Here is an 11,041-nt window from a genome sequence, read left to right as displayed (position 1 = left end):
AATCCTAAGAACATTCCCCTGGGTGCTCTGTGTCATCTATAACTTTTTCTTCAAATTTTTTGTCAGTAGAGCAGCTTCAGAATTTTTTTACCCTATAGAATAGGAGTTTTAACATCCTATCTTTTGGATTTTGTAGAGAGTTCTTAATGTTCACTCAAGTCTTATAAATAAAAGTCGTATAAATCATGAAAGTGGGTGTAGTTCCTCATTAGAGTTAGAATGTTTTGTCAACCGAAAACTAATCCACCATTTCAAATTCAGGCTTCTTCTATTCTTCCGTGTTTTTTTGAATCAAGCCAAAAACAGAAAGAAATACTGCAATAAGACAGTGTATATCTACAGGGACTGTTATCTGTGTGTGTGTGTGATTTGGCATATCATTGCCCCTTTGTGCTCTCTTTCAAAGCAACAACTGTGGTCTTAAAATATCTACAGGATATTACCATAGCTGTGGTTATGAGTTCTGAAGGGGACTTCACAGAAGCGGCTTGTTTCTTTTACATGTTTAATAAAAATCTGAATTACAACAAAGGACGTAGACAAAATATAAAAGTGGAAAAGCCAACAAAACAACTCTGTTGTCATTTACGACATACAACTGAGGACTATGAGATGTGAGAAGAGTGTCCAACAAGTGAAAGGATTTTAAAAAGCAAAGACTTTCACTTCAATGAGACAAAGCTTCAGCGGATAATTCATAAAGTGTTTTCAAAAAGAGAAGACATCTTGAGAAAGAGCGGTTTGCTCTTCAGATGGTGAAATGACAACTTTTCTTTAGTACTGTCCCACAAGTTCTGCCGCAGTTTCACAGGAAATAAAAATGAAGGACACCACAGATCAGAAGACAGTGATGATTCACTGGAAACAACAGCATCCTGTTTGATTCTCAGAGACCAGATGAAGCGAGATGGGTGAGAAGAATCACAGAGGCTGGATGTGTCTCAGTCTGTGGTGGTGCGGCGGTACCAGAAGCGGGCCCTGAAGTCGTCGCTGCAGGTCATGAAGCCGGGGTTGGTGGGCGAGTGGACGATGCAGCGGACGATGTTGTTGTGTCCCAGAGACAGCAGGTTTTTCCTCTCGGCAGTGCGCGAGTCCCAGCAGCACAGGCTGATGGTGCGCTCGTCTGGCAGCAGCACGTAGTCCTCTGTGTGGTTGAACACGCCTTGTGTACGATGCATCTGACGACCGCTCAGCCCCGCACCTAAAACAGACAAGAGGGACGAATCAGTAGGACAGTTCACTTCACCATGATCACAACACTATTTAAAACAGACACTTTCATTTACAAAAAACTTACACTAAACCCCCTTAGTTACTGTTCCTGTGCCAATGAAGCTTTACATTTTCACAGATCTCTCTATGGCTAGAGTTTCCCAGACATCCATTTATATGTGGTGGCCTGCAACAATACCACCACACCACACTCTTGAATGCAGAGCGTAGTGTGGGCCCAGATGGTGCAGCAGAACACAAGGTGCAGTGAAAATGAAACTTAACCATTATATATATATATATACATATATATATTAGAGTAGTGCTTACACAGTTCTGACTAAACCGGCTGTGTTTCCATTAAAAATGCACACTCTACCGTCCAGCACTGGGTCTGAAAGATTATTTTCACTCGCCTCTGTTGCAGCTGCCTCTCTGATCTAATCCATCAATATGATATGATCAGCTCTGATCAATCTGAGCTGATCAACTAATTATCAATACAATTATCCATGCTGTGACAGAAACTAAACAAAATGCTGCTGAGGAGAAAAAAAGAGTTCCACCCATGCTGTGTGCATGGACACACAAAAACCTTGGAATTCAGAGAAGGGACACAGAATAGTTACAAAGACACACACATGCGCGCATGCACACACACACACACACACACACACACACTTACACACAAAAGTATAAAGTTTGCTTAAGTTTCTAAAATTCTGTTTTAAGCTTTGTCATTGTGGGGTGCTGAGTATTGACTGACGAGGGGAAAAATTCAGTTTTAAATGGTTTTAGCATAAGACAGCAACCTAACAAAATGTTTGAAAAAAAGACTTCAAAAAGCTAAAACTCTACAGACCTGAACCCTAAGTAACAACTAGGGCTGGGCGAGACGGAGAAATTCAAATATAACAGTAGTTTTGATCAAATACCTCGATATCGAGACGAGATTATATTGGGTTGACCGATGTTGTGTGGATATTATGATTAAGTCGATAGAAACAAACAATAGAACAGTTAGAACAGTCTGGTAAGTTCAAAAACTCACATTACTTTACTAACATGCAGCCTTTAAACCAGGAAAGACAACACATACAATAATTTGATCTCAAAATCTAAGACTGTATCTAGTCTCATATGAGGATATTGATAGGACATCATCAATTGCCCAAATCTAGTGACAAGCAATCACTGTGCGTATTCATTTGTTTCACCAAGCAGCTTCAAAAGATGTGTCTACTGGGACAAAGAAAAGGACTCAATTTGAAGAAATGCCAACTGGGGGCGTAAGTACAGATGAGGAAGTGTATACAAATAAACTCCGAAATGCCCTGTCTGTCGTGTGGGTTCACTTTGGCTTTTGTAAACACCATATAGAACAAAAAGAAAGTAAATGTTATTAGGGTTGGAAAATACCTGTGGTTTCCAAGGAAACAAGCATTTATTTCCATTGCATGACAATACAACTATGTCATACAACATGGGTGCGTGACCTAGAGAGAAAAGTACATACTGAAAACTGCACCTGCACTGCAGATGGCCTGAGCACCTTTCAGATGACGCAGCTTATTACACAGACTGCAAATTAAGCTAAACACACAGCTGGAAATGTCAAGCAGACAGAATGAGATAACAAAAGCCATAAAATTGTTCTTTAAATGAATGTAAACTATCACATATTTAGAAGTTCATCAGAGATGTAAATGAAGTCATATTGACGTTTTTCAGGCTTATAATTCTGCTATAATACGAGTGTGTCTACTGTGAGGATGGGCAAAGAAAATTTTTGGATCATATTTTGCTCTTTTTACATTGGTGCATGAAAACAGGGAACTACCCATGAGATTGTTGAAATAATCAGTGTTATCTATGTAAAGCACATACAAATGATTTCTATGACTTGAACTACAACATGGTGCATGAAGTGATGCAACAACAGACTTAACACCTCAGCCAACACCTTCGTATACTTTGCTGACTGAACTAAAACTAAAGTCCATAAATCTGGCTGAGAGTTGCAAATCAACAATAAAACATCACACACTGCAGTTTTTAAATATTAAGACAGTGATTTCTCTTTGTTTTCTTTCTCTTCACTTCAGCACGCTGAATTGAATGCAACCGTTAGAATGAGGTTCAGTCCAGGCTTTCAGTATTAAAGGAACACTTAACCCCTCAAAAAGACCATATTGCGTGTCAGATGCTCTTTGCTTTTCTCACATGCCTCCATGGTGAATGATGAATCCAAAATTGTAGTAAATTCTTGATGAACTCAAGGGGGGGCCATTTAAAAACAGCAAGCGGTGTCGAAATATCTGTTTACGATCTCTGATGACAGGCATATTGTAAGAATATCAAAAGATCACATGCATTTTAAATATAACCCCTGATTCAGTACAAAGCGGCAGGAAAGTAAACACAAATGTACTGCCCAAGTATGCTACACGGCCGTCACTCTCTGTGTCAGTTATGTGACTTCTGTCTGACCGAACATGAGCTGCACTTGCCGAAAGACCAGACGTACGTAAAGTACAAGAAGAAAGTCACATCAGCAGGGTAGAGATGGCAAATTTGACACCGGAGATCGGACTGTTTCGAAACGTTTCGTCACTGCCGGCTTCGGCACGTAGCTTGAGACGGGTTGCGAAACGTCACGTGATCGATACCAAACCGATTTATAACAGAGCCATGTACCAAACCTGGACAGAGAGTTTTAAAAGACTGCGGGAAACTCAGCCGCTTGAGGTGTTGTGTTGTGGCGAGGAAGTAGAGCGAGATTTGTGTGAATTGAGTTGTTAGTTGGTAGATTGATGGATAGAAAGATAGATAGATTGACAGATACATACATATAACAGAATAATAGATTATATATAAATAGATATACACACACACACACACACACATATATGTATATATATATATATATATTTATAGATTTATATTGATACATGTAACTATATTATAGCTATACAGGCTTCTGGGCTGGGAAAAGGGAGCTTACAACAAAAACAATGATAAATGGGTGCAATGCAAGCTTCTACCAGCAGATGCCAATTTAGAGCAAGCTGGTTTTGAAACGTTTTCAAAACGTTTCAAAGCAATGGTTTAAAGGTATTGAAACGTTTCAAAGTGTCGAATTTGCCATCTCTACAGCAGGGAAGATATAGATGTCTGCTGAGTGTCTCAGATAAACACTTTACATAGTTATGGATCAAAACGTTCAAAATACTGCTAAGGTGTAGGATCAAAAGTTTAAAACACTGCTAAAGAGATTTCCATTAATCTTACCGCACACTGACAAGGTAACACTTACACCACTCTGACCACATAACCATTACGTCAAAAGTGTTGCTGTTCAACACACAATGACATTACTGTCTCTTGCCTAATACCAACAAAGAAAGATCCACAATGAATTCATTTACGTAAAGGGGGGATGACGTTACTCTGTCACTGCAACAAATAACTGCAGACGCTTAAAAAGATTTTGCCATCGGTCAGTGACGCTGGCAGACCGTTTTCCTAAATTATAGTCATGTTCAGGTTGGTGTTAACACAATAAATGTTGATAGTGGTGGATGGCTTTACAGTATTACTGAAAACAAACATATGTAACAATGAACCAGTTATTCTACTGAATAAAGTGTATCCATTATATCAACGCGTTATGTAGTAATAATGATAACAAATCATACTAATCATGAAACTCTTAACCACTGCACTACAGTTCAAATGAAAGCACTTCTTCACTACTTGGCTAGGGGGCACTGCTGTTCAATATAGTCTTCACAGGCCAATGAAACCCCACAAATATCTTCTCTCAAATACATCTACTCATCTTGTTTGTGATTATTCTGGTCTCAACACACTTTGTAGTTACATTAAAACATACATGTGGAAACTAAAAGTGTTTTATATTCATTTTTATGTATTTTTTTCTGTTTTAATCTACTATGTATGCATATTTTATCATTATTTTTTGCGTGAATGTAAACATTTTTTGATGTATTTTGTATACTGAGCATTTTTGGCATGAAATGTTTTACCAGGATGAATAAAGCTCTATCTTATCTTAACTGAAGCTGTGAAAACTGCTGTGAAATCTCTGGAACTGAAGTTAACAATAGCTAAACTGCATTTTAGTGATCACGTGTCATCCTTTGGATCTTCCCAAAACGTTACCCCATATATCAGTTTGTTTTAATGTTGTTGGCTTGACAGCAGAATAGAGTTTAAAGCCAAACTGAATCACATCAAACCCGCTTTGAATCACTGTGTAAAAACATCTGTTGGTTTTGCATTGGGTCAAAAAGCATGTCTGAAGATACTTATTGAATCACAAGAAAAAGAAAGTCCTGTGTGTAGGATTTAGTGACATCTAGTGGTGAGGTTGCAGAACTGAAACTCTCCTCTGAAACTCCGCTCCTGTGTGCCGGGCGTGCAGGAGAACTACGGTAACTGATGCTGAAATTTAAATGACCCTATCTTGCACCAGTGTTTGGTTTGTCCTGGCTACTGTGGAACAGCTTGACTGACTCAGTCAAGGAGGACCTGCTCGGCATGTAGATATAAACGGCTCATTCTAAGGTAACAAAAAACACAAAGATGAACTAATGAAAAACAGGGTAATGGTTAAATATTCCATTTCTGCAAATAAATGCCCGTGGATCCCTGGCACCTTCAAAGTCACAAAAACATGAGGTCAACTTACACAAACTGCCCTCACATTAGGGCTGGACAACACGGTAAAATATATGATCATGATAAATGTTTATATTGATCAGTACTGGTATTTATCACGCTATATAATCTGATAATGCTGCCAGTTTTAAGACTAAGACCTGAAGAAACCAGAGGGTTCATTAGTTAAACTTTACAATATAGTCTGATTACATTTAAAACGTTACATGTTACAAAAACAGACACTGAACTGTGTAAACGTGGCTTGGTTTAGAGTATATTTTTGTGGTAAAATAATATATTACATAGCATCTGAAAGTTAACATTTAACTTGCAACAATATAATTTAGCTTGCCTTGTAAGTAACTTGTTAAAAATCATTGTGTGGTTAATGGGATGATAATTTAAGAGGTGACAGTATCAGTATCATCCCAAGATTTGCTGTTTCCTGTCCATCTAAATCTGCACTTTCTTTTTTTGAGATATCCAAACTACTTTCATATAACTGACAATGTCTTATACTTTTTGTCAACAATTTTCTCAGTTTTGGAGCACAATTTTACCTCCAACACTTAAGTGTAAGGAGCAACATAGCTGTGTATAACAAACAGGATGCAGATTAGCAGGAGACTGGCATATGGATAATACTGTCATTTACTACAGTAAAATATATCCTAAAGTCTGCTCTGCTCAGTGTGGAGCATAGCCCCCCATAGAGAGCAGAGGCAGCAAACTGCCTGTTGTCATGTTTATTTCTGCCTAGATAGGCTATTAGATCTTTTAATATTGAGTAAAAATGTCCAAAGCTTATCATCATTAACAACGTAAATGTAATCACAATCCCCTGTAAAAAAAACTGTTTTATCGCTCTACCTAACGTGTTAAATACAATGAATTCAGACGTATGATTCCTGTGTGATTACGGCTAAACACATCCTCCTTACCTGTGTACTTGACCAGCGTCCGGCCTGTAGAGATCTCCCACAGTTTGACCACAGAGTCTTTGCCGCTGGACAGGATGTACTTGGAGTTCTTGGAGAAGATGGCAGAGCACACCTCGGCTCCGTCGTGGGCCTTCTCGAACGTGGTCACGCAACGGTTGGAGACGCCATCCCAGAGCTTGATGCTGCCGTCCTTGCTGCAGGTGACGTAGCTGTTGGCGGAGGGGTTGTAGCTGACACCGCTGATGGTGTCTGTGTGCTGGTCCAGCGGGTTACAAGACACGAAGCACTGGAAGGTGTTGACATCATAGAGACGGAGGGTGGGGTGCTGCGTTCCCACCAGCAGGAAGTCACCAGATGGGTGGAAGGAGATTGAACGTAGCATTTCTGCTTCCTGTTGGGGAATAGATGATGAGAGAACTGTTGAATTAGAGTTGTCAGCACAGTTTTACAAAAAATGAAATGTTCCTTTTTTTCCTAAACCCGTGACAAATAATAAATTGTGTGTTTCTTTGCGCAAATTCTGACCTGTATATATTTAAATGCTCTTTTTGCTGAGGGTTTTGAGTAGTCAAAGAGTTTCAGGGTGTAATCTCTTGAACCAGAAGCCAGAATTTGTTCAGTTGGATGGAAGGCGAGGCAGGTAACTTCATCTACGTGGTCATACAGTGTTCGTATCACAGGGTGGTTCTCCATGTTTTGCTGTGCCGTCTCATTCATCATCACCTGACATATAAAGACACACAAAAAAACACTTAACATATGACCGCTGGATTAAAAAATGTGCAGTGTACTCCAGTCTCAAATCTGCCTCACCTCAATAGGCATAGCACTCTTTGCCAGCATGCGCTCAGTATCCAGGATCTTGATGGAAGCGTCAGCAGAGCCAGTGGCAATCAGCTGGCCATCCCGACTGTATGAAGCCACGCGGCATGGACCCTTGTGGGATGTAACGTAGCAGGTCTCATACTCTGATGCCTCTGGAGACATGGTCTGGACGTCTGCATCGAATTCCAGATCAATCCCCACACCAGGTGCCACTGTATCAGAGCGCCCAATGGCATACTGCACTGCACTGTCATCATTCTCCATCCCTGAAAGAGGTTAAGCATCATACAGTTGGGGCATCTTGAACAATCACATATGCAACAAGCTATTAAAGCGTGGAGGGACCATGTATTACCTATTTTTGCCAGCTGCATCAGCTGCTCAGACGGAGACACTACATTCTGTGGTTTGACCTCATTGATCAGACTGTTGGCGATGTTGGTGTATCCGTCATAGAGCAGCTGGCTGATGATGAGCTTGTACAGGTGCTGTCGGTCCTTCAGAGTCGGCTTGGGGCGATACATGATGGGTCAGTGTGACCAGAAGACAACTCCACTGGTTCCAACAAAAGGCACAATGACAACAATCAACCTTTAGACTACGTTAGCCACTGTTCTCTGCTTCACAAGACGACAATGTTATCTAACGCACTGTTGTAGCAAACTGTTTAGTACACTGTCTACCGTAAGTGTTAAACATACGTTAAACAGTTAGCTCTGCCTGCAGCTACGACAAATGAATGGAACTTGTGTTTAGCAGCCATGCTAACAGCGTTAGCTTTGTTGCTACAGTCGAGACAGAGCAAAAACAACGGTGGTATATGCCCTGTTTTAAACCCAGAATTGTCTGGACGGCTGTACTATGCAACCACGGCATTATGTGCCAACTGAAGTTATGAGCTGAATAGTAAACGTGTGAAAATAAAACACTTCTTACCCAATTTAAACTTCCAACGGCGCTCCAGAACCCAGCGTGCGTTACGCTGTGCGACGTATTTGCGTCCTACGTCACAGCACCGAAACACTGTAGAGCAAGGTTGCCTTCTTGACAAACAGAATTTTATAATTTAGTTAATCGTCGGCCAAAGGTGAATGATTGAATAAAGTCGTTATATTTCAGTGGAGACTATAACATAAAGTATTGCATTTTATAATAATCTAAGCTGTGAAATGAGACGTTTAGAGGGAGAAAATGTTGGTCGCTTCGAAAACAAAATTGAAGTATATGAAAATTCCCTTAAGACAATATGGTCATGAAGGCAACATCTCTTTAGTGCAGCCCCGAACACGGATTTCTTTTTACTTCTTTCGTTCTTTTTCTTTTTCCTGTTTTTAGCCACAATTAACTAAGCCTCAACATTAGGTCGAAGGTATGTCAATGGACATAAAAACTAATCAGCAACAATGACTAAAATTATTTTTAACTAGTTTAATGTAGGCTGAATTGAGTCTTAGTAAAATAATTACAATTTCAAAAATGAGAATTATTTGTTGTTTCCGTCCTCTAAATTGTGAGAATTTTTTTGGTTCTTTCTTTATATAGTAATTTTGGAGTGTTGCTTAAGCATTAAAATGCTATATAAAAAAGTTACCCTTTTGATCTAAATGATATAACAGGAAAAAACAACAACAGATGATGGATAAAGTAAAATAACTGGTAGTCACCCCAGCTTTAAATGTGTTGATATGCTATGTATTTTACTGTGTTGTACTCTGTCGCTTTCTCAGTTCTAAAACATAAATCGTTTCTATGCATACATAAAGTATGTAAACCTTATTCAGCAATGTTGGCCTACAGAAATGGTCCAGCAGAGGGTGCACAACTACATCATCTTAAAGACATAAAGAAAGAAAAGCTGTGAGCATTTGCTCAGGTTTTAGCTCAGCTTTGTTTCTATAACTGCAGCTTTGGCTTTACATTTATGAGCTTAAAAATGCCTTCTGCTGAGCTGCATGCTGAACGCAGCAGCTAAGAGTCATAGAGTGTGTCATAGAGTAAAACTGAGATGATTATTATGGTTTACTGTTTAACACTGACAGGTGCACGCATTGTTTGGCAGATGGTTAGTAGTGCTGTTGTTAGTAGTGGTGCTGGAGACAAAAGTGGGGCATGAGACTGCTATTCTTCATCCACTGAAAAGGCATAAGTGAACATGTAAATGGATATAGGCCTCCAGCAAGTCAGCACCCACCCACACAGTCTCTCATTTGCCACTTCCTGCAATGTGGCTGATCAGTTCAGCGTAATACATGCAGATAGATGATGGTATCATGTAAGAGAGACGGGTCTATTTAAATGATACATCTGTCGCTTCATGTGCAAAAATGCAGCAAGGGCCCCATTCAAACACTAATGAAGTAAGCTGGATATTTCCCAAGGGTACCTTCAGTAGAGGCATGACTTGAAAAAGCTTGTAAGCAACTTCAAAGTCCTCACACAATTAAGCAAAAGTTGAGAGTGAATGAAAAATACGCAAATTGCTGTATCCACATGGATAAATAACTGAAACAAAACAATAAAGTTTTTTTCAAAAATGCAAATCCTCAGCAACTGGGAGACCAGGTGGAGCAGCAGAGCAGATTTTTGTTGGTCTCTGGTCACTGCTGACCATCAGCTGTAAAACTTGACTCAACCCTGTATCCTAGTAACCTGAGAAACATGGCCAAAATATAATCAATCAACAACATTAAATGCCTGCTGACTGTTTTGGAGAGGCCATCTGTACAAATCCATATAGACTATACACATACTGTGATTTAAAAACACTTCATCTGACTCAGTCTTTGAAGACATGCAAACATGCCTGACACTGTGCTTCCACCCTGCAGGACTGCGAGCAGTGTAGGGTAGAAAACATGCGTGGTAGGAGGTGTCTTGTTACCATGTCAACACAAAGCATGCTCTCAGCAGACCATCCGGCAGTTGCCTTGGAGACCAGTGAGAGTCTGTAGCAGAGAAACGATATAAAAAGTATTTGTTTTCTTTCAGCAGATGTCTTCTGATAATTGCACAGTCGATCCCACACGATGACATACTGTTCAAAAACATTTGAGCTTTGAAAACATCACTTATATCAGAGATATCAAGCAATGTTTTTAGATAACTTTTCGATTTATTCACATTTAAAAACAGAATAGGATGAATTTAAAGTGGCCATTGCCAACCATTTTGTATTGACAGTAGATCAAATAACCAAATGTAATTTAAAAGTGATCATTTGTACTGACAAACAAATCATCACCTAAAATAAAATAACATTAAAATGAACTCACATACAGTTACCATTAAGAGGGATAAGCTATAGAAATCAGAACTATTGATGACTGATTGATTGATTGAACTGTTGTGCATTTTAACATGAGGTTTCTATGGGTTTT

At 39.5% G+C, this 11,041-nt stretch overlaps 1 protein-coding gene across 1 annotated transcript; it reads right to left on the bottom strand.

Annotated features, from left to right (window-relative positions):
• Positions 1 to 488: 488 nt before the first annotated feature.
• On the bottom strand, positions 489 to 8,743 carry cstf1 (cleavage stimulation factor, 3' pre-RNA, subunit 1). Its single transcript, XM_042495691.2, has 6 exons — positions 8,601 to 8,743; positions 8,020 to 8,219; positions 7,653 to 7,930; positions 7,365 to 7,562; positions 6,840 to 7,230; positions 489 to 1,201 (listed from the first exon to the last, which is right to left on the bottom strand). The coding sequence occupies exons 2-6, from the start codon at positions 8,186 to 8,188 to the stop codon at positions 942 to 944; spliced, it is 1,296 nt and encodes a 431-aa protein (XP_042351625.1). The 5' UTR covers positions 8,189 to 8,219; positions 8,601 to 8,743; the 3' UTR covers positions 489 to 941.
• Positions 8,744 to 11,041: the final 2,298 nt, after the last annotated feature.

This window comes from Plectropomus leopardus, chromosome 2 (genome assembly GCF_026936395.1).
Source record: "Plectropomus leopardus strain MGB_pleo_1.0 chromosome 2, ASM2693639v1, whole genome shotgun sequence".
In the NCBI taxonomy this organism is placed as follows: Eukaryota; Metazoa; Chordata; class Actinopteri; order Perciformes; family Serranidae; genus Plectropomus; species Plectropomus leopardus.
The sequence above is the reverse complement of the archived record's forward strand: the minus strand, read 5'-3'. Positions and strand labels throughout refer to the sequence as shown.

Coding starts and splice junctions, on each gene's coding strand:
- cstf1 (XM_042495691.2), bottom strand. CDS start 8,188: ATGTATCGCCCCAAGCCGACTCTGAAGGACCGACAGCACCTGTACAAG. Junction 7,931..8,019: donor GATGCAGCTGGCAAAAATAG/GTAATACATGGT, acceptor AACCTCTTTCAG/GGATGGAGAATGATGACAGT. Junction 7,231..7,364: donor GAGCATTTAAATATATACAG/GTCAGAATTTGC, acceptor ATTCCCCAACAG/GAAGCAGAAATGCTACGTTC.